General features: G+C 54.4%; 10 protein-coding genes across 10 annotated transcripts; 4 read left to right on the top strand and 6 right to left on the bottom strand.

Moving 5' to 3' along the window:
- The first annotated feature begins 313 nt into the window (after window positions 1-313).
- SODALDRAFT_12176 (hypothetical protein) lies at window positions 314-1622 on the top strand. The gene is made up of 2 exons (XM_028606631.1): window positions 314-622; window positions 690-1622. The coding sequence occupies exons 1-2, from the start codon at window positions 590-592 to the stop codon at window positions 1560-1562; spliced, it is 906 nt and encodes a 301-aa protein (XP_028470108.1). The 5' UTR covers window positions 314-589; the 3' UTR covers window positions 1563-1622.
- A 640-nt stretch (window positions 1623-2262) lies between these two features.
- On the bottom strand, window positions 2263-3806 carry SODALDRAFT_12188 (regulator of G protein signaling superfamily). The gene is made up of 3 exons (XM_028606632.1): window positions 3457-3806; window positions 2694-3390; window positions 2263-2618 (listed from the first exon to the last, which is right to left on the bottom strand). The coding sequence occupies exons 1-3, from the start codon at window positions 3633-3635 to the stop codon at window positions 2382-2384; spliced, it is 1113 nt and encodes a 370-aa protein (XP_028470107.1). The 5' UTR covers window positions 3636-3806; the 3' UTR covers window positions 2263-2381.
- A 586-nt stretch (window positions 3807-4392) lies between these two features.
- On the top strand, window positions 4393-5698 carry SODALDRAFT_326479 (60S ribosomal protein L31). Its single transcript, XM_028610177.1, has 3 exons — window positions 4393-4532; window positions 4701-4775; window positions 5014-5698. Exons 1-3 carry the CDS (start codon window positions 4440-4442, stop codon window positions 5215-5217), a joined length of 372 nt encoding a protein of 123 aa, XP_028470106.1. The 5' UTR covers window positions 4393-4439; the 3' UTR covers window positions 5218-5698.
- SODALDRAFT_326478 (hypothetical protein) lies at window positions 5419-6698 on the bottom strand. Its single transcript, XM_028610176.1, has 4 exons — window positions 6600-6698; window positions 6399-6527; window positions 5984-6316; window positions 5419-5923 (listed from the first exon to the last, which is right to left on the bottom strand). The coding sequence occupies exons 2-4, from the start codon at window positions 6500-6502 to the stop codon at window positions 5821-5823; spliced, it is 540 nt and encodes a 179-aa protein (XP_028470105.1). The 5' UTR covers window positions 6503-6527; window positions 6600-6698; the 3' UTR covers window positions 5419-5820.
- A 762-nt stretch (window positions 6699-7460) lies between these two features.
- Window positions 7461-9611, top strand: SODALDRAFT_347322 (serine/threonine-protein kinase chk1). The gene is made up of 2 exons (XM_028613297.1): window positions 7461-7711; window positions 7828-9611. The coding sequence occupies exons 1-2, from the start codon at window positions 7626-7628 to the stop codon at window positions 9413-9415; spliced, it is 1674 nt and encodes a 557-aa protein (XP_028470104.1). The 5' UTR covers window positions 7461-7625; the 3' UTR covers window positions 9416-9611.
- On the bottom strand, window positions 9591-10733 carry SODALDRAFT_326475 (hypothetical protein). Its single transcript, XM_028610175.1, has one exon. The coding sequence runs from the start codon at window positions 10614-10616 to the stop codon at window positions 9726-9728; it is 891 nt and encodes a 296-aa protein (XP_028470103.1). The 5' UTR covers window positions 10617-10733; the 3' UTR covers window positions 9591-9725.
- Window positions 10734-12633: 1900 nt separating this feature from the next.
- On the bottom strand, window positions 12634-15829 carry SODALDRAFT_268108 (hypothetical protein; the record flags this gene model as incomplete). The annotated part of the gene is made up of 2 exons (XM_028607591.1): window positions 12634-15456; window positions 15590-15829. 2 exons carry the CDS (start codon window positions 15827-15829, stop codon window positions 12634-12636), a joined length of 3063 nt encoding a protein of 1020 aa, XP_028470102.1.
- A 1020-nt stretch (window positions 15830-16849) lies between these two features.
- On the bottom strand, window positions 16850-18104 carry SODALDRAFT_354424 (hypothetical protein; the record flags this gene model as incomplete). Its single annotated transcript, XM_028613725.1, has 5 exons — window positions 16850-16935; window positions 16994-17095; window positions 17257-17426; window positions 17492-17556; window positions 18051-18104. The coding sequence occupies 5 exons, from the start codon at window positions 18102-18104 to the stop codon at window positions 16850-16852; spliced, it is 477 nt and encodes a 158-aa protein (XP_028470101.1).
- Window positions 18105-18951: 847 nt separating this feature from the next.
- Window positions 18952-20397, top strand: SODALDRAFT_266862 (sphingolipid long chain base-responsive protein LSP1; the record flags this gene model as incomplete). The annotated part of the gene is made up of 5 exons (XM_028607516.1): window positions 18952-19008; window positions 19096-19156; window positions 19289-19422; window positions 19489-19672; window positions 19742-20397. 5 exons carry the CDS (start codon window positions 18952-18954, stop codon window positions 20395-20397), a joined length of 1092 nt encoding a protein of 363 aa, XP_028470100.1.
- A 341-nt stretch (window positions 20398-20738) lies between these two features.
- On the bottom strand, window positions 20739-21526 carry SODALDRAFT_12029 (LSM domain-containing protein). The gene is made up of 2 exons (XM_028606622.1): window positions 21223-21526; window positions 20739-21068 (listed from the first exon to the last, which is right to left on the bottom strand). The coding sequence occupies exons 1-2, from the start codon at window positions 21331-21333 to the stop codon at window positions 20835-20837; spliced, it is 345 nt and encodes a 114-aa protein (XP_028470099.1). The 5' UTR covers window positions 21334-21526; the 3' UTR covers window positions 20739-20834.
- Between the last annotated feature and the right edge of the window lie 169 nt (window positions 21527-21695).

Genomic DNA, 21695 nt, shown 5'->3' with positions numbered 1-21695 from the left:
GACATAGGTAAGATCCCGTTCCCACAACCTTACTAACGCGCTTCTAGTCTGTTCTTCTCCGCCCTACTATGCGTGTATGTATTGATACCCTCTCCGATCTCGAGATTCACAGTGTTGCATTATAAGCATTAGGTACTGTGTCACACACAAGCTGACTCAGCCAAACTGCGATGTGAGTAAGTACTTCGTACATAGGTACTTCGTAATTACTAAGGTACCTAGGTACCTACCTGCCATGCTTGACTGGCAGCTCTGGGTATCTAGCTTCCGACTCCAACTTCATTGACTTGCCTACAAACAGATCCAACCACACGAACGGACAGGGTTCCAACCTCGAAAAGCGCTTAGTTAAGGGTCAATACGAAACTGAAAATACCAAAACAAGGATTGGCGTATTAAGGAAAGCCCCGGTTGCAACGTCTTCGCCCGCCATCCGACCCTTAACCATTGATCAACCCCGACAATACATCGCTCTGGCGGCGACCCCTCCATCGAAACCTCATCCAGCTTCCAGTGTGACGCTGAGCTGGCCAGCCAAGTTGAGATATTACCTTTGCATCGTGCGCCTCTCCACGTCTGATCCGTCGACATGGAACAGACAAAGGCTTTGAATGCCCTCGAGGTAACGCCTCCCTCCAAATCCCGCCTCGATACCACTCTGGAGACTAACTCTCGAGACCTCTCTCCAGCCGTTCCTAGCTCTCACCAAGTCGGCGACCTCTCCTCGCGCAGCAGCTGACCTCGTTACCCGTGCTACATCCCATCCCAACACTTTCCTATTCACCGAACTTCTCTGCACTCCACAGATCCAGTCTCTCTCCCAGTCGCCCCAGTTCGCCCGGCACCTTACCCTCCTCGAGATCTTCTCCTACGGCACCTACGCCGATTACCAACAGTCCCTGCAACAGCATCAGCAACAACAATCACAACCGCCTCTGCCCCCTCTTAACGAATCTCAGACTCTCAAGCTGCGCCAGCTCACCCTCCTTACCCTCGCCCGTGACCGAGCCAACCTAACCTACCCGCGCCTCCAGTCCGCCCTTGGCCTCCCGGACTCCCGCGCCCTGGAATCTCTCGTCACATTGGCCGTCTACGCCGGCCTTCTAACCGCGACCCTCGACCCCGCACGGCAGTACGTCCAAGTCAACGCCCTCTCTCCGCTCCGCGACCTCCGTCCGGGCGCCGTCGCGGACCTCGTCTCCCCGCTACGCACCTGGTCTGACCGCTGCACCACCACCCTCCGCGACATCGAAGTTCAAACCGCCGAGATCCGTGCCAACGCCGCCCGTCGCCACCGCGAATCCGCCGCCCGCGACGCCAAGCTCGCCAGACTCGTCGACGAAGCCAAGGCTGTCCCCTCTGAGGGTGCTTCCGGCGGCGATCGCTCCCGGCGATCCGGTCCTCGGGCTACTACCTCGTATAGTCTTCGGGGCGGAAGGGGCAGGGCCTTGAACAAGCGCGCCAGTAACCTGATGGAAGGCACTGACGCCGTCGATGACGAGACTATGGATGTCGACCAGGAGGAAGAGGAGCAGAAACGCGCGAGCCGGCGGAAGCTGTGAGACGTCTGCGTCCCGTCGAAGCTCAACCGAATGCGATATATCGCCCGACATGAGGACCAAGCAGTTCGTGACCCCTCTCGGCGGGGAAGGGAATACACCGAACTTGGGCAGACACGTCTGCTACACCCACCAAAACCCCCTATGATGCTCCTTTTTTTTTTTTTTTTTATCACTTGCTGGAGGCCAAAAGAGAAGGCACAACGACGAGGGATGGGTAGACAGGCGCTTCTTGCCCACATGTTTCCAGTGTCCCACGAAACAGTGTTTATTCATCATAGACGGACGGAACCTGCTAATGAGACAAAGGACCTTACGAATGACTGGCGATCTTGCAGTGTTTGTTTCATTCAGTGATTGCATTCCCCGAGTGCCGACATCCGGACATCCCTCAGAAAGCATCAAGACCAAGTAAATCTGAGGAGACTGACGACGCCCGCTCTTACGCACTGGGCCTTTCTCGCTACCTCGCAGGCACCGATGGAGACCAAGTACCAGCAATAAACGACCACATGGGCGTTCGTTCGACTACGAGGAGAGTGGGAGCAATCGTACTCTAGTTCCCGCCAGCACCGACGAAGCATGGAACACTGTGCCGTGGGGATCAACAGAATCTGACTCCATTACTACTTCGCGCCCGCTTGTGTAGCCAACCTTCCATACCAACCCGGGTATCCTGTGGTAGACTAGAAAGAAACTTTCGGAGGAGGAAGACAAAGTGGAAGAAAAAAAAACCTCCATCGCTTTAAGACCCAACGCCCTGGAACATCATACAGTTCGTAAAATCGCGTAGCTGCCCAACCATCAAGTGACATCGAGTCCTCAGAGCCTCTTGCCGGGGACTAAGATAAAGAGGAGACAAAGAGCGGCGTCAATGAGAGCTGTGACGGCAAGGACCATGAGGGAGCGCCTGGCGAGGAGCTTGCGGATGTAGGGCTCGTGGATACGAGAGAAACTGAAAGGTGTGTACTCGCTGAAACCAATGAGGGCCAATACCGGGTCGAGCGAGTACTGGTAAGAAGCGAGGAAGTAAACGCCCAGAGTGAACGGGAGGATGAGCTAGAACCGAGACTTGTCAGTACATAGGGTTTCTCATTATAGATGGGGTTAAAGCAGGAAAAGAAAGCCACCCACCCAGCATCTCGTCAGTCGGTCCATGTCAAGGAAGATGAGCACAAACGCGGCCCAAAAGCCGCCAAACATGGCAAGTAGACCAATGATAAGACGAAGAACCAGCGTCGGAGGGATCAAGTTGCCGAGGGCCTTCATCCGGAGGAAGCCAGGAAAGGCGTCCCTCTCCATAGCCTGAAAGACGTAGTCTTTTGCCACGTCAAACACCTCGGGGTCGTCTCTTCCAAACTCCTCAATTGACGTAGTCACGTCCTGCGTGATGCTACCGGGAAGGATGATTTCGCGCTCGGCACCAGGAAGTAGGAAAGTGTAGAGAATCTTCTCGGCCGATGCGCGGATATCTTGCCGCGCGACGGTGAGGGCGGGCGAGTTCGAGTCGGATGTCGGGTCTTGCGGGGTGCTGAAGTACCCACTGGGACGGCTGGTCCCTCGGCGGTCGGTCCCGGCGCTCTCGTTGGGCGAGTCTTGCGCCTGCTCCTCGCGAAGGAAAGCAGACATCTGGGCGTCCTGATCCTTCTCTTTCTCCGTAGCATACATGGATGGACCGGCGGCAGGATGATTCATGTCTCCAATATTCTCTAGAATGGCGGAAGAGCGTATTGAACCGGCCTTGTCCATATCGGGAGTCCCTATTAGGACGGAGCGTCGGAGTTCACGAACATAGTGACGGCATAGCGACATGTGCTGAGAGACATCGAGCCTGTTAAATAAATAAATAAACGTCAATTGCACGGTCCGGTATTCGAGAAGTCCTTCTTAAACGCACCAAAAATCGAGATAGTCAACGGATCGTTGCTGGTCCCGCATATAAATGTAAAACGAAAAGAGATCGACCGGAGGTCGCGTACGACGACTCAGCACCTCAAAAAGAGTGGGAAGCCTGTTGCGAAACGGCTCGGGCTGAGGCGAAGGCGTTGATGCCGGATGGCCAGATTGTTCGTCCATGATTAAGGTTGATTCCAAGGAGCAAACGAGAGTATGCTCGTGTTATAATTGTCGTTCTTGTAAGGGTATTAGCAAGAAGAAAAACGTTGCTATTATTGAATACTGAGGTTGAACGAAAGCGTTAGGAGACGATGCCCCTGAGATCAATCGGTGATCAGGGTGATAAAGGTCCACTCGTCAATGTCATCCGGGCTTCGTATTCCAAAGGGATTGCTGGTTCCTCTGGCGAATGAAGCTGTCGTAATACAGGGAGGGCGTCGCCTAGGGAGATGGCTGCCAGTAGCCGATTGCTAGAGCACTTCCAGCTGTACAAAGAGGTGTAATCGCGTTCATTCAGAAGGAGTCAAAGTTTACTCGTGGTGGGCGACGTCGGTGCGGTAACTACAGTCTGGAGACACGGAAATTTGATGATGATGATGATGAGGATGCTTGCTCGCGGCAGAGCAATGCAGCCTGCAACCTGGGCGGAGAGGATCAAGCGTCTCCCATTGCCAGGCCCGGGGATGTTTCTGATTCTGATTCTACTGCAGGGGGGAGCGGGTACGTACCAGCCCTGTAATCTGTTATGATCCTGACCGTAAAATTTAAGTGGACACTGGGCCGTAGAGAGCTAAGTCACGTGCTTATGCCCGCACTCCAACAAGAGGTACTACGTTCCTGATTGGCTCGCTAGGTTTTTTTGCCTACACACACATTCATTCGGATTTACACTCTCCCAAAATCGCATCGACAACGACGCCCAACTCGCTCGACAAGCCTCCCCGCCCCTCCTTCAGCGTCAACCTCACGAGGAACCCGTCCAAAATGTCGACGAAGCAGAAGACTGGCGGCAAGCAGCAGCGCTCTGCCATCGCGGACGTTGTTGCCCGCGAGTACACCATCCACCTTCACAAGCGCGTTAGTAACAACCCAACCCCCCCCCCCCCCCGGCCGGAAGCAACTGTCATGGACTGCGATTGCGCCGAGTTGCGGCGACGACGAAGAAGAAGAAGAAGAAGGGAGAAAAAAGAAAAGAAAAAACCAGGCGAAGGATGCTAACTGCGTGTCTTTTTGTGTACCATCTAGCTCCATGGCGAGACCTTCAAGAAGCGTGCCCCCCAGGCCATCAAGCAGATCAAGCTTTTCGCCCTGAAGTCCATGGTACGTGCCCACCGCCCGAGACGCACCCGAGCTACGTCACGGATCCTTTTCGAGAAACGAAATTGAAGGGATGGTTGTGTGTGTGTGTGTGTGTGTGTGTGGTTGTTTGTCGACGGAGCAGAACAACAAAAGGGGGAGGGCAGAGACTATGGGGAAAGAGAAGGATCGGAATCAATACCGTATGCCAAATTGATCATGAGAATTTGGGCTGACATGATCGATGTGTATCTACCTACAGGGCACCTCCGACGTCCGTCTGGACCCCCAGCTCAACAAGAAGGTCTGGGAGCAGGGTATCAAGGGCGTCCCTTACAGGCTCCGTGTCCGCATCTCCCGGAGGCGAAACGACGAGGAGGGCGCCAAGGAGAGGCTCTACAGCTACGTGCAGGCCGTCAACGTCAAGGACCCCAAGGGTCTGCCGACTGTTGTCGTTGAGGAGTAAGATGGAATAAAAAAGTTTCTCTCTTTGGCAAGGGTCAACAAATCAGGGCGGCATCGGCATTGGAGTTGCACGGGGTATTTAGCTTCCCACTACCACACGATTCCTTGAGAGGAAATGGGAAAGAGGCTCGATTCTTCCGACGAAATGCGACGACTCTTTTTTTTTTTCGTCCCCTTGTTCTAGTGTGCCACCGACAGCGAGTCCCCAATTCAAGGCCCAGTGAGGAATGTGGTGGTCGTGACCGTGGACGATGATGATAACGATTTGCCATGAGCTTCGGGTGTCACTGTCAGGCGGTTCCATAGAAGATTTTTGGCGTTTGCTGTCGACAAATGGGGTCGTGTCTGTCTGCTTCGCCTACAGGGAAAGGAGAACAAACCATTCATAAAACAAGAGTCCATTGGTACCAATGTATGCCATGCAGCCCAAGTTGCCTATCCCGCTGACCAACACCAAAAGTCCCAAACCAGCCATTCCGCGCTGACTTGTGTGCCATGTATGAATACAAACAACTCCAATTCTCCAGAACTCGGGTATAATGCCTGCCCGTGCCGCCGGCGTCGCAAGTATCACGGTCCAGCTCCTCCCCCATTCCATGCTCCATCAGTCGTCGTCAATATCGCGGTGGCGGGCCAGGACCTTGCGTTTGAACTCCTCGGGGTCCTTATCCCAGAGCTCAGCGGCCTCGCCATTCAAGGGGGATGCGCTTTTTCGGTCATTAGCAACCTCGGTAGGATGGGATGCAATGGTTGGAGGAGCAACTCACTTGTTGGGTTCGCCTAGCAGGCTCTGCAGACTCAGCAGCACGGTCTGAATGTTGTAGGCAGCAGTCCACTTGTCTTTGAGGATGTCAAGACAGATGCGGCCGGAGAAGTCGAAGTTGGGGTGGTAGATTGGAGTCTTGAAAAGGACGACGGGCGGGGCGTAAGGATAGTTGCTGGGGAAGGATAGGCTCAGCTTGAGGGTCAAGCCAGCGTAGGGAGTGCCTTCGGGTCCTTCGATGGTGGCAGTCCAGCTCATAAGGTTGCCATCGGCGGAGGGAAAGGCAGAGACACCAGGGGCAGGAGAAGTCATGAGTTGCATAAGCTCAGTCTGTAGTCTGCTCGATCAAAGGGACATTCGAATCAGCGCTTGTGAAGCCAATGGGGGGAGTGGGCGATTCTATTCCCGATAACACTGACCTCTTGGTGACGCTGGCGGCATCGGGGCCTTTCTTCGTGGCACCAAGCTTGGAAGCTTGGAGACTTCCGGGAGCGGTGTTCTGGCTGTCCTCTGTATAATCCATGGTTGTCTGGTAGGGGCGCAGATGACTAGGTAGGTTAGTTATTGTTGACGATACCGAGCGCGTGCCATATACAAGCCCTTCGGGTTGGAAGACATACATCAAATAAAGAGGAAGAGGAATAAAGAAGAAAGCTGATTTCGCAGGTGTTTTATTGACGACGGACGCTGATACAAGACTTAGACGGGTGCAAAAAAACAACAAACCTGTACGGAGTGGGTGGGGCTTTGCTCGGGGATGAAACCAAACGTGAAGAGCGCCTGGGCAAGGGAAATGCGAATGGAGAGGGAAGGTAAAAGAAAATGAGAGACAAACCTTTCCAAAGAAGATTTATCCGTAATCGAGTTGTGTTTCGGGAGATGCTGTTCTCGGGAGAGCAGAGGACGTTGGAAGGTGAAGGTGGGTTGGGGTTTTAGGATGAGGATACCTTAGCTAAAATACCTAAGTAAAGTACCTAAGGTAAGTTCATTCGTAGGCTTTCAGAGCATGTCACAGTTGATGGCTCCTGCTCTGGGCTCGCTGGTTCGCCCTTGGCAAGGGGTCTTGTTTACTGAGACCGGCCCACTAGTCCGCCGGGGCAACCGCGACCGGAGCTACGGAGAGCCAATTGTTACAAGTTGTTGTCATCGGTCTCGGAACGCCGTTGTACACTAATGGGCCCGCTTTGTCGCCTACCTAACCTTAGGTACCTTACCTACCAGATGTACCGTTTGGACACTGTACATACATGGTACCTCTATGCCGCGTGTTCTGAGCGGTTTTGCTTGAGGAGCGCACTAACCCTTCTGTGGTGACAGAATGTACACAGTGTCCCTGTCCCCTACACACCTCCACTCCGAACAGACAACAGCACAGAAACCAGGTCCCCCCCCACCACCACCAAAACCACCACCCTCGCACAATTCTCTTGACGCGGCCACGGTGACGACGCGTCAAGTACACGTTTTACACGGCAATCATACCAGGATGGTGAGTTCTGCGTTAATTACTACTTGATCAACATGGGGCTTTCCACTCTCTACCAACATTGGGAATCGGAATATCGCGATCCCACCCACGCACGCATTAGAAGAGGCAACACCAGGAGTTCTCTCTTCGGCCATTCTGCTACTAATGCTTGTTCACAATGAGCCAGTCACAGTTAGACCCTTTGCCGGGTGACCTACCTTTCAGGCTCATTTCTAAAACTATCGGTCGCGGAGCCTATGCCTCGTAAGCTTACCTTTCCCTGCCCTCACTGGACGCACGGCGCCAACCTCAACTGTGGTGTAAGTGACATGAGGTCGAATCACCAAGCTCACCATGTATGAACGGTTATGAACATACAGGATCAAAAAGGCAATTCCTTCTGACAGGAGTGAACCCGTGTTCGCTGTCAAGCTGATTCATAAAGGCTATGCCATGCGTCATGGCCGTGTTTCAGCAAAGCAGCTCCTGATGGAGGTGTCTCTTCACTCTCATATCGGCCAACATGCCAACATCATCGAGTGGTTCGCCTCGGGCGAGGATGCCAACTGGAGGTGGATAGCCATGGAGTTTGCCGACGGTGGTGATCTGTTCGACAAGGTAGAGGCCGACGTTGGCGTCCAGGAGGACATCGCCCACATCTACTTCCTCCAACTCATCAGCGGAGTGAGCTTCATGCATTCCAAGGGAGTGGCCCACCGCGACCTCAAGCCGGAGAATATTCTCCTCTCCGACAGGGGCAACCTCAAGCTGGCCGACTTTGGTATGGCGACTATGTTCGAGTACAAGGGACAGCGCAAGACGAGTGCCACCCTCTGCGGGAGCCCGCCCTATATCGCCCCCGAAATCCTCGCCTGCGGCCGCGTGGACAAAAAGTCGTCTGGGACCACGGCCAGGTATGCTCCGGAACTATCCGACATATGGTCGTGTGGCGTCATCCTCTTCGTCCTGCTCGTCGGGAACACCCCGTGGGATGAGCCGTCCTCGACCAGCTGGGAGTACCAGGAGTACCTCCGGACGAACGGCCGCAGCACCGACGCCTTGTGGGGACGGATCCCCCCCCAGGCCCTTTCACTCCTACGAGGCATGATGAGCGTCGACACCTCCAAGCGGTTCTCTTTCACACAGATACGACAGCATCCTTGGTATACGAGACACAATTCTCTCACCACGACGGATGGAAGTGGAAAGATCAGGGACCCTCTCAGCCTAGCAACCAAGATGCTGGAGAACCTCCGGATCGATTTCAGCCAGCAGCCTACCCCGTCACAGCAGCAAGCCGCCAACGGAGCCAACGGAGCCAACGGAGAGTCCATGGACGTTGACAGCCCCGGCATGGCACTAAAATCCGCCAGCCAACCGGAGGTGCCCATTACCGACACCGAGTGGGACTGGGAACGCCCGGCCTTGCGGTCCATCGGCTCCGTGGCCATTTCCTCCACGCAGCCGGCGCTCCGATCCGAAGCCACCGCCCACTTCCGCCCACCCAGCAGCACCCCCGGCCGCGGCCTGTATTCCGACCCGCTGGCCGACGAGCCCTCGATGAGCCAGTTCTCCCAGAACCCGGGTGTTCCCCTGACGCTCACCCAGGCGGCCCGCCAGTTCCGCGACATCGTGCCGGCCGAGTCCCTCACGCGCTTCTTCTCCCACGTGCCGCCGCAGCTCCTCGTCCAAATGCTCAGCGATGCTCTCCACCAGCTCAACGTGCCCTTGGCGCCCGTCACCCCCAATCTCTATTCCGACCATGTGGCCACCGTTCGGCTCCGCGCCCTGGATGGCCGCAAACAGAGTCTCCATGGCGAAGTACAGATCGACCGCCTCGCCTTTGATGAAGGGGAATTGCTGGACGTGCGGTTCGTCAAGATCAAGGGCGATCCTCTGGAATGGCGCCGCTTCTTCAAGAAGGTCGTCGTCCTATGCAAGGATGGTGTGTACGTCCGAGACGCATAGAGTATAGAGGAAGTCTCTGCTCGAGCTGGGGCTGGGAGCCGGGCCGCGGGGAGCGTGTTCTTTTCATTTTATTCCGCATGGCGCTTATTGGATTTTTGCGATTTGCCTTGGGACTCGAAAAGCAATTCTTCATGTAGGAATGGCAACGGTGTTCGTTCAGGATTTTAGGATGAATGAAAATACCCAACGACATGACGTTTATTCTTTGCAAAATCTACCTCCAAATCCCTTGAGATATGTGTTGTATTTCTCCCTTTTCTCCCCTTCTCTGCCGGCGTCTAGGAGATGCCGGCCCGTCAAAGACAGAGGTCTAAATCGAGAGTAGCACTCGGAGAGAAGCCCGGATCTCTCGAGTCAATTCCTCGTCAACATCTTCCCTTTCTTCCCTTTCTTCCCTTTCTTCCCTTTCTTCCTTTTCTTCCCTTTCTTCCCTTTCTTCCCTTTCTTCCTTTTCTTCCTTGACATCATCATCTTCATTACCTTTCCCGACACATTTCCCATCCGCCTGGTCAGCACCCTTCGAAGTCTTCTCGAGCGCCGCCATCCTGCGGATCCTCCACTTTCTCGTCTCCCGAACCTTGAGCTTTGCCTGTCGTTTCTTGGCGCGGGGGCCGAGCCTCACGATGGGCCGTCCCGTCTGCGCGAACCGCACGACGCGGTTCCGGGCCAGTTTGAGACGGGGCCGGAGCCCCTTCGCGGCGCTGGTCTCCTTCTGGTCGATCTGCTCCCGCAGCTCCTGCTCGCAGGACGTGCGGCAGTATCCCTCCCCTTCGCTGCATTGGTCTGCGCGGAAGCCTCGGAGGCTGGGGTCCCACAAGCGGATCTCGCTGACAATCACGGCGTGGAGCGCCTTCCACGTGTGCGAGTGGCCCGTCAACCCGATGGTGTTGAGTATGTTCTTTGCGCAGTTGCCGGACTGGCAGGCGAAAAGCATCAGGTAGGCGTGGACCATCTCGTGGAGGAGGGTCTCGACCATCCCCGCGAGGGTGTGGAAAGAGGGGACGTACGGGTACGGCCAAAAGACCTTGTTGTAAATTGCGATTTCGGAGTAGGGGAGGGATGAGTAGTCCGGGTGGGTCGTGTAACCGAGATAGGTTGGACTCGAACTGAGAAGGAGGTCTACGGAGACGAGGGGGGATTCTCGGCCGCCGTACGCCTTGGTCAATGTCCCGAAGAAGAAGCTCTCGTCGAGCATGCCCATGATCTCCTGGAGGAAATCTTCCTTTGCTCTGAGCGGTAAGCAGGCGGCATGCGAAATTTGGTCGGCAGTCGAGGCCGCGGTGTCGACGTAGTCGGTATATAGCTTGGCGAAGCGGCGCCTGGCCTTAGCCTCCGCGTCTTTTACTTCAACCATGCAGCGGTGTGCCTCTATAGTCAGGCGGAGCAAGTCGCTGGCCGAGTAGGACTCGAGTTCCAGCTCAATCAGGGGTTTCTCCGAGCCGGGCGAGACGACTGGCTTGGGGAATTTCTTGTGGCTGCAGGCATCCGACTCGGGCCGGGAGATGGGAACCAGGTCGTTTAGCTTGGGTACTGGCTCCGGAGCGGGAGTTCTTCCCTTGGGCGGACCTTTAGACGGCGGGGGGTGCTTTCGGTAACCCTTCTCGATGGGGCACGGGCGCGTTTCTCTGCGTTGAGGGGATTTGGATTTCTTGTGTCTTTTCTTGGACATGGTCTTCTTTCGGCCGAGGGGAGCCATGTTGAATAAACCAGGGGGTTCTCTGTGTATCGCACCTCCTTTTGTAAAATCGGGCCAGCAGGATTTAGTTGGTGCAGTTGATTGGAATGCTGATATTGCTGCTCTGATCCGTGACATCCTGAGAGCAAATATATATATATATATATATTCTCCATCTTGAACGGGCCGTGTTTCAAGCAGAGGAGCTTCTCTAGACATAAGCGAAGCCTCCAACTCGTTCTCGTTTGAGAAAGTAAGTCTAGAGAGGTTCTAGAGAGGTTGATTTATAGACGGGTGTGTTTCTCTCTTTGATGGCAGATGCAGTCCCGACTCGAAGAGTCCTGAAAGTCCAGTGTGTCTTGGCGTAGGTGCTGTGTTGACTGTTGCCTCGCCTACTATGACAGAGTTACTGGAAATATCGAAACTCCCTCTTCTCTGCTGTCTCTTGTGCGCCGAGTAGTAGCATAAAAAAGGGAAAGTGTCGGGGTTATACCACTCGTCAAGCTGCGGCGAGCCTCGTGCTTCTTGAAACGACTGTCTCTGAATTCTTAGACTCTGTTATAAAGGGAATGCTTCCATGGTCGACTACAAGTCTCAACACGCTATCCCATTCATTAATAGTACTAGAGGATACCTTACTCTATCATATTCCCAAAAGGACATGAACATGATAGGAAGTAATAATATATCGTCTGTAATAAGCCTGTTCCTACGTTGACGAGGGAATTCACCGGCGCGGGCTCTCTATTAAAAAGAAAAGAAGAAAAAAATATACGTAGACCTACAGAAGAAAACCCCCAGACATGATATAAAGAAGCAGAGACCATAGGAAAGTTCTCTCCTATGTGTTGTCGAGACCAAAGCATGATACCCACGGCGAGATGCCTGACCTAACCACCGTCGTAGCCATCGATCCGCGGAAGAACATGTTTGCTGTTGGTCTAAAGTCGGTCTAAATGTGTTAAATAGAACTGCGCAGTCAAAGTTATTTCAAACCATACATGTGTCTATCCTTCGTCTAAGCTTCCTAGGTACTCAAATATAGCTCCTTAAAGTTGTAGCCCCCCGTTGGTTGCTGACGCTCACTAAGTGATGTTTCTCGACGTCAAGCCGATGCACACATCATAACTAGTAGCTTGGCAAGGATGTCATGTCTTTATTAACTTGATTGCTATAGTACAATACGTCATTGGCATCGCCTCGGACATGCTACGAGGGAAGAGAGTTTCCAGGAAGCCATGTAGAACCATGATTAAACGGCACAGCCATTAAGGGATGCACAATACAACAGCCCAGTCTCCCTACCCTACCCAAACCCTTGTTCCCCTTGCCGTCTTGACGTGCGCGGCTTCAGCCTTGTACGCGACCCAACGCTTTGCGCCGTCGTGGGCTGATAAGACAACCTATCTACCAAGGGAGGGCCTGCGTTGGGCTGGGTTGGGGTTTTCCGGAGAGTCGAAGGGCAGCCAACAAGCCAACATTATCTTCCCCATACTGATCCCCTATGGCGCGCAGGACCGGGGCGTTTTCCTTCGGAAGACCATCACGCATCCTCCTCTCTATACCGTGCAGGACGTTTCCTCGGTCTATTCGATCGAGAGACACTCGGAGGCGCGCCCAGCTGCGAGTCGTAGCTATCGTCCACCTCCAGTGTGGAATCTGCCGTTCTCGGGCGTCCTGTTCCGTCGTCGTCCGAGTCCTCGGCAATTCGTCTCCGGCCTCGTCGCATCCGCGAGGAAAGAGAAGACCTGTCGGCTTCCCCATTTACCTCCCTCGGTCCGTTGGGATTCTCCGAGTCGAACGCCAACCGTCCCCGCTGATGACCCTGGCCGGGTGGTCGTTGTAGCGTTGTCTTCGTCTCGGGACTCGCAACGCCTTCGTGTCTCGGCCTAGGGGGTCGGCCGCGCCTCCTCGCCCTGGGGGACGGTGTGCTCGGCGCCTGCGATGTCGATGCCAAACTTTTCGGCGCTTCACCCTGTCCGTCCTTGTCTGGCCTCGCTGCGGGGAGCTCTGGCCTGTCTACGTCCGCGGAGCCGGCACTCGGACTGCGGAGCCTCCGCCGGGCACGCCGTCGGTGCGGTAACACCGGCGACCCCGTCGAACCTGCTCTTCCCTCCGACTCCTCCTGGGAAGGATGGTATTCTGCTCCCTCGTCCTCCTCGGGTTCTCCCACTCGTCGTCTGCGTTTTCGGGTTCTCGCAGGGGGTTCAGTAAGTTCAGTAAGCTCCCCCAAGTCGTCCATCGCCGTTGGAGGGGCCTCTTTTCGAGCGCCTGGCTTTTCCCCTTCTCTTCCCCTTTCTTTTTTCTCTTTTTCCTTTTCTTTTTCTCTCTTTCTGGGCTTCCCGGCGCCTTTCCCACCAGGCCTACTGCGCGCCTTTTCTTTTCTGCTGGGTGACCCCTCGGCAGCCCGGGCATCGTCTTCTGACGTTTTATCCTTGATCATCTTTTTGGTCAGGTTGGGGAAGCTGTCTCCGTAGTTGAAGAAGAGCTCTTCTCCCGCCTGGATGTTGCGAATTGCCGTAAACCGGATGCGGTACTCGCCACCGACGTACACGATCTTGGGCTCCAGATTGTAGGCGTCCTGGGCGTGGTTGATGTAGCGGCTGTGATTCCCGTAGATAGCGGCATCGACCCAGATTCCTTCGGCATCCAGGAGACTAAAGACGTACGAAGTAAACGAGCCCTTGTCGAAGGCTTCCCCGCGCCGCGCCTCACGTCGCACCCCTTCGTCATGCATGACGAGTTCGCCCGTGTACTCTATCACAAACTCATGTTGTGCGATATCCTCCAAAGCGAACAGCCCGTATCCACATCCGTCGAGTAGGCTTTTGCCGGGGGCCAGGGCTTTGCTCCTACCCCGCTGCAAGTAGCAATTCTGACATCCCGTCTCCATCAGCTCATCGTTCTCCCGATTCTTAGGCAGCGTCCTTTCCCCCACGCCGCAGCTGCCGCAGAGCATCGGGTCGCACTCGCGGTTCAGTTGTACGCAGATGCACTGCCTCTGCTGGCACGTCTTCCCGGTACCCGAACAAGCACACCCGGTAAACTTGTAAGAGCAATTCTCCACCGTACAGCGGCAGAACCGTTCGCACAACAGGCCGTTTGCCACACAATCGCAGCCGTTGGCGAGGGTACAAGGGCCTTCGTGGTGGCAGGGCTCAGTGAGCACCCGCGACTTGTGATCATGGGTTTTCGTGTGATCTTGCCAGTCGCCAATGAGTACTTTCCTATGACGATCGTACCAGGGCAGAACCTTAGCCTGGGGGAGCGAGGCGTTGGGCGAGTCGTCCTCGGGAACGGACACATCCAGTTCGACCAACTGGCGGCGAACATCCCAGCACCTGCGATCCAGAATCTCTGCCGCCATGCACTCGGGCTTTGATGTAACCCTGCTGCTGCATTCCACTACCGAGAAAAGTGTCTTGAGCACCATTTCTTCGTCACTGGTCCAGGGCCGTGATCCGCCGTGATCTGCAGGGCCGTGGGTCATGAAGCAGTCCCTGTAGCAGGGTTCGATGACGGTCTCGTCGCGGTCTCTTTTTTCCATGGCCGCCTTCGACTTGGCTAGAGGCTGCTCCAGCTGGCCGTTGCAGTCGAGGGAGAAATTCCTCTTCTCGTTATTCACACCGTAGTCGCCATGCTCGCAGGAGTTGCTGAAGCAGATGAGACACCCCATGATGGAATAAGTCTCGAGGAAAGTCTGCGGATCGTCCGGTTTCACCGCATCCTCCTGCGTCGCATTCTTGGCCGTCTTTTTCGCCTCGACAATGTCGTCGACGCCCTTGTCGAGCATGAGGATATCTTTCAAGGTGATCGCCCTGTCGGGGGGAGCGCTGTCGTGAAAAACCCTATTGAAGGCTTCCGTGAACATGGCTGCGATCCGGCCCGTCCTGGGCGAAATGGAGACGGGGTCGTTATCGCTATGAAGTTGGTACAGACTCGATTTCTGCTGCGGAGTCATGTCAATGTCGGACCCCGTGTCGACCATGTGGCGGATCAAGGTTGATCGGGTGCACCCGTCGATGGCGAGCTTCTCGAGCCAGTCGGGTAGATAGAGCGCCACCATGGCGGTCCTCTCCTTCTTCGTCGTCCGGATGACGCGCTGCTCCCTAGTGCCCATGGGTTTGAACCCGCAGCTAGCATCCATTCGTTCCAGTTGCTTGAGCCACACGTTATACTCGCGCTCCTCGCTCGGATCCAGGTCCCGGATGTGGGGAACGAACTTGAGCATCGTGTTCGGAGTGAGGACGTTTCTTGCGATCTCTTTGTGGTGAAAGCGATACTGGGGCACGCGCGGCTTGTCCGTCTTGATGCAAATGACCCTGAAGTGAAAGACACGCTGATCCTTCTTGCCACGTATGTGATGCTAAATACGGGTGTCAGCTCGGCTACGTGCTAGGGGCAGAAGCACGGCGGATCGTGGAACTGACATTGAAAAAAGAAAGGAGAAAAGGGGAGAAAAAAGAAGAAAAAAAGAAGAAAAAAAGAAGAAAACTCACTTTCACCTTAATCTTGAACATGCTGTCGTCTTTAGGCTCCTCTGCAGGGACTGGATCACACTTGAGGCCGGCAAACCAGTCTTGTCCCGTCATGATGCGCCTCTCAACCGGCTTGGCGGACTTGAGAGTAAAGGCGACAAGGTCCCGATGGGACCCCTTCATTTCCCTCGATCTTTGCTCCAAGGCTTCTGTGAGACGCTCAACGGTCCACGCCTTCCTAGGGGTGGATTTCTTGCCCATCTCTAGATTGGCTGGGATGTCCGAGGTATCTCGCGGTGGCAAGCCTCGAGTTTTCGGCTCCGAGCCAGAAGACGAGGCCGGAGGGGTGGTCTCCGTTTGAAGAAACGAATCATGAATCGGTGACTGAGAGCGCACTTGAGAAAGGGCTGCACTTCCCTCGGATGTGCTATCGAGCTGAGGCAAATTCGATGCTTGCGTCTTGGGTTTTAACGATGACCCAAGGAATGGAACCGATCCTGCTGCAGCATGGTTGGCGAGACGAGAAGAGCGTGAGCGCTGCTGGGTGAGCCAGGCGGCGGTAGAGGTAGAGAAGGGAGCAGATAGGAGGTTGGCTCGGCCGCCACGGGCAATGGTAACGTCGGATGGTCCTGAGCGGGAAGAGGCCGAGAAAGGGTGGCGGTGGGCGGGCGAGACTGATGGCCTCTTGCTGGTGGGTAACGGCCTCGACGAAGAATTTTGTGATAAAGCAGCGCGTGTCGTTGGTGCTCCATTCGCTGAAGTTGTCGTAGACGTGGTACTACCTGGCTCCGTCGCCGGAGTTGCCGTTGACTCGACCACAAAGGAAGCGAGAGTGTGGCTGTTTTGAGTTTGGACGTGACGTTCACGTTCCTTATGCCGCGCCCCATCACGCCCCTGAACAGGCTTGCTGCTATCATCGGTATCTTTCTCATTGTCCAGCGGTGCTGGCTTACGAGGCTGCAGCGGCAGCTGCACATTGGAGGAGCTCCTCCGTATGGTCGACTTGGGATCGCGGCTTTTCAAAGTGTCCCATCCAAAGCCGGGATGTCGTCTGGCGTCCCCGAAATAGATCGGCAGCCTAGCGTCTGATTGCCCATCCTCAGTGGTAGCATCGGTGGTGAGGTCAAGATGTGGCGTGAACCTGGCTCTGCGGAAGATATTGGCGGTGGGGGCCCCAAACTCTCGCCGCGATTGAGTAGACTGTCCGGCTGATAAAGGCGGCGACATGGCGCATCAGCAATCAACCTCGACGACGAAGGACAGAGTCTTGGCAGCAACATCTCATGTTGAAGGGTTAATTATCCGGAGAAGAGACAATGCTTGCTCTGTGTGCTTGATAAGCTTGATGAACCAGTTGCCGCTTTTGCCTACACCCCCGTGTCGCAAGTCTCGCGAGAACTACGCCAGTGTCCCTGGACGGTGGACGGTGGGACGTCGCGAATGTGTGGTGGAAGTGATGCGGTATGGTATGAGGATGAGGGGTGGGGGTGAGGGTGAGGGTGAGAATGAGGTTCGGTTTCGATTCTCCTAGACGCGTTTGGCAAGTTTCTTCCCGCCCCCAGAAAAAAAGACCAGCAGCGCGTCTCTCAATGGTTCAATGGTGTTGGGGCTCATACTGGAGTATCAATGTACCTTAGTTACCTACCTTACCTTATCCAGGCCCCCTCAAGGTACCCAATCAGGTGTACCGATAAGACAGTGACCCAGCGCTATGTCCCCTCCACTGGTTGGTCCCAGAGCTTCCCCCTTCAGCACTCGAAAGCTAGGAAACAGCGGCTCAAGCCTCTGAGTTACAGTTACAGTGCCTTGACAGAATGTGCTCTTGACCCAAAAGTACGGGTACGGTGCATGGGCATGTCTGGTTTGTTTCTTTCTCTCCTCACTGAAAACGGTATAGACCTTCAAACATTCTCTGCCCCTCACATGTTGTTTCCCCCTTTGATCCCCTTCTTTTTTTCATCCTTGTAAGAATCAAGAGTGACGAACTGCTGTAACCGCCAAAGCCCTGGAAACTGCCCCGTTATGGTAGCCTGTACCTCAGCTACGGATAGTGGGATGTATATATTCCCTAGCATTATTTGAGCCTATCTTTTTCCCGGTGTCTCAAGTCGACCAGCTACTTTTAGTCTCACTGCCATGATGATGTCATGTTACCCTCTCATAAATTCAGTCGTTAGGTGTTTAAGAGTTGCAAAGCATGCCAATTCATGCATAGACTGATTCCAAGACAAACAAGTCAGGACTTATGTCAAGATAATTAGGCAGTGGTGAAGAAGGATTCCGAGCTCAGCCCCTGCAGCTCGTCCAGGAAACAAATCCCGTCAGCTTCTATGCCAATTTTGGGAACTCGGGGCCTACTCAAGATGTCGCATTATAAAACAACGTATCCCTAGTAACTGGGTCACGTTCTATAATTAATTACGGATAGAGCCCACATGTGGCACTGTCAACGTGAGGTTAGTGCAATAGTAATAAGATGCACTGGCAAGGCCTCGGCAACCTCACGTCGATTTTCAATACCGAAGATGAATACCATACCACATGTCTACCTCTACCCGCTTATTATATTGGTACGAAGCAGTTCACGCTGAGCTTTTTTTGCCTGGTTCGCTGGCTGGGCCCGATCTAGACATTCCAGACAGATTAGGGGGGAAGAAGGCAAGCAAGCAAGAAAATATACGTAGTCGACTTATTAACACTGACGATGCAAAGACCGCATTCGATTACCTTACCTGCCATAAGGTAGTGAATGGGTAGGTATCCGGATTAAGTTCAGTGGCGCTTGATAAGGTAGGGGGTGTTTGAATTCGTTGCGTTCGTTTTCAAGACCGGATGCGGACAGTGGTACTTCCAACGAAAATGCGCTCGAGTATCTTATCCCATTCCCTTCTGTCTAAGGTAAGGTCAATTTCCAGCATCCGGCCTGCAAAGATACCTAATTGGGTGTCATCTCAGGAGTACTTCGTACAGTACCTCGCATGTCGACCCCATTTTTTACCCGCTGAGACGGGTGCTTAAGATTTCCAATGACGTCGTCAGGCAACCACAAAGTCGACCCCAGCTGCCCTCGACCGACTGAGTACCTTAAACATGTACCCTGCGGCGTATTTACCCTTATGGGTACCTAGGTACCTCACCCACCCGCAGGTCGGGTCGAACCCCGTTCCCCCCCAACCCAGAGGCAGCCATATAAGCGATTACGCCGCCCCCCCAATCGGAAACCTTTGCGTATCATCATTGCTTCACACCACATCAGACTTCGCCCGCACTGCAAACTCTCTCTTTCTCTCTCTCTTTTATCCTCATCCTCCCCATTCGAGAAGACCTCGATTGTTCGGCTTTTTCACCCTGACCACGTCGAACCCTTAATTAGCTTCATCGCCATGCATCGCACCTATTCTATGCGCCAGACGAGGGCGCCCACCGCTTCCCAAATCCAAGTACGTAGCTATTCACGGCGCCGATTGTCGCCGCACCCAGACCCTCAGATAACCATGCGACAAGCCATCTGACTTGGATCTTTGCAGAACCCGCCTCCTCCTCCATCGTCGACTAAGTCTGGACGCCTGTTTGGCCGAGGCAGCCTCGGTGAGTTCTCTCCTCCCGCCCCCCCCCCCTTTTTTTTTTTTCTTTCTTTATTTTTGGCGCATGCTTCGCCGCGACCAATACCACATGGGAATCCTGCCGAACTTTCATGGACTGATCGGGCACTCATCGCAGGCCATGCCCTCCGCCACAGGTCCGCCGGTGCCTTTGGCCCGGACCTTGCGAAGAAGCTGTCCCAGCTCGTCAAGATGGAGAAAAACGTCATGCGCAGCCTCGAAACTGTAGCGAGAGAACGGATGGACGTTGCTGTGGGTTTTCCCTCCGTCCCTACTTGGACTTCTTGTTCTTCCCGTTCTAACCAACCATGATTTCAGCAACAACTTTCTCTGTGGGGCGAGGCCGGCGACGAGGACGTGTCCGACATTACAGACAAGCTTGGTGTTCTGCTCTACGAGGTCGGCGAGCTTGAAGATCAATACGTCGACCGGTACGACCAGTATCGAGTCACTATAAAAAGCATTCGCAACATCGAGGCGTCCGTTCAACCCAGTCGCGACCGTAAGTACCAGCTGTTCTGCTCTCTGCTCACAATTCGTTGGTCCCGTCTCAACCTGATTTGCTTTCCAGGAAAGCAAAAGATTACCGATCAAATCGCCCATCTGAAATACAAGGAGCCCAATTCTCCCAAGATTGTCGTTTTGGAGCAGGAGCTTGTTCGAGCCGAGGCCGAGTCGCTCGTCGCCGAGGCGCAGCTTTCCAACATCACGCGCGAGAAGATCAAGGCTGCATACACGTACCAGTTCGATGCCCTGCGCGAGCACTGCGAAAAGGTGGCCATCATCGCCGGCTACGGCAAGCACCTGCTCGAGCTCATTGACGACACCCCCGTGACACCGGGCGAAACCCGCCAGGCGTATGATGGCTATGAGGCCAGTAAAGCCATCATCCAGGACTGCGAGGACGCCCTGACCAATTGGGTCTCTTCGAACGCTGCCGTGTCCTCGAAGCTGTCTACCCGATCGCGCACTCTGTCCCAGCGCCGCCGGAACAACCTGAACGACATGAACAAAACCCGTGCGATGGAGGGGCATGACCTCTCAGCGCAGGATCGCCCTCTCAACGATGACTCCTCATGGATGCCTGCGTCCCGCAACAAGGATATGGAGGAATATTCCGACGAAGAAGAGCTGGATGAGGCTGACCACCGGGATTCAGTCCCGGAAAGCGACGGAGGCTTGAATAGCGAGACCAGGGGACGTCAGCAGGAGGTCATCGCCGCATAATCTAAAATCCCCATGATTCGAATGTACTACACCCGGCAGCTGGGCATGTTCGTGGACAAAGTGAATTCAACGAAGGGATAATTTGAGGCAACGGTACAGAGCTCGGGTGGTCCGCAAATAATGGAATGACTATTTGGTGTTCGACGGCGGTGAAAATATCCCAACGCTTTTGACTTGAGAGATGGCCCTGGATTCGGTAACCAGGTTGGGAGGGCAATGATGCACGACCTTTTTGCGTGGTTCATCTGTATTTTACTTTCCGTTCTGCAGTTCTTCGTTGTGTATAGGACCTAGCAACTAATGCCAGTCAGTTGAATCTATCCGGCTCGTTTGGCCATCATTGATTTGTGCCAGCTCCCAGCTCCCAGGGCTGCCTTTAGACCGACCCATCGGTCAAATCAAAGAGCTCTCGACGCCGTTCCTTCCATCTTCTCCTTTTAGATAACAGCAGCAAATGCATAAGGGTTTTTCCCTTTCACCTGGCTTGCAAACTCCTCAACCTCCATTTTCACGATATGCTCCCCCGGGATCGTAACGAGACCGAGAAAGCGCGACATCACATCCATCTTCACTTTCATCGCTCCGGGCTCCGTCTTAGCTGCCGCATCGGCCAAGTGCTGTTCCGTAGGCCGCCTGATCTCGTGGGTATTTGCGAGCACAACGTTTGGTTGCTGTGTCGCGTGCAGCGCAGGATACAGGGGTCAGCATGGGGATTAAACGTCCGTGGGGTAGGCGAGCAAAAAAAAAAAAAAAAAAAAAAAAAGGGACGGATGTGTTATTATATGAAGGGGGAATATAGCTATCGGATCGCAAGGGAAGGCCTACGGCATCGGTGCATTTGAATTCCCCTACGAAGGTCCGGCCATCAGTGGTGGTGACGCGGAAGACTTTGTTCAGGAGAGAGGTGAGGAATTCTCTAGCTTCGTTTTGATCCATGGTCGTCCAAGTCACTTCCCTTCGGAGAAACAGGTAACAACGCTGCTATGATGGGTTCAGTGACGTTGTTGGGGTGGTATTCCCCTGCGGGCATGTGGTGACTCCCGAGAGCAATTACTCCCGAGAGCAATTAGTATCTGTCCCTACGGTGGATACGTAGTGAGGAGCGAGCACAGGTCGTCGTGGAGGTGAGTGCAGACAACGCGACTCCCGTAACCTTACCTTACCTAAGGTACCATATGGTGGGGTGAGATTATGTGGACCTTATCGATAACCCTGATAACTTCCAGGTTGATAAGATACGCTTGATAAGAGCAGCTAACCAGGCAGCCGTGAAGCATCGGGTCTTCGAAGTTACCAGC

This window comes from Sodiomyces alkalinus, assembly GCF_003711515.1.
Source record: "Sodiomyces alkalinus F11 unplaced genomic scaffold SODALscaffold_1, whole genome shotgun sequence".
In the NCBI taxonomy this organism is placed as follows: Eukaryota; Fungi; Ascomycota; class Sordariomycetes; order Glomerellales; family Plectosphaerellaceae; genus Sodiomyces; species Sodiomyces alkalinus.
This window is presented reverse-complemented; position numbering and strand designations above follow the sequence as displayed.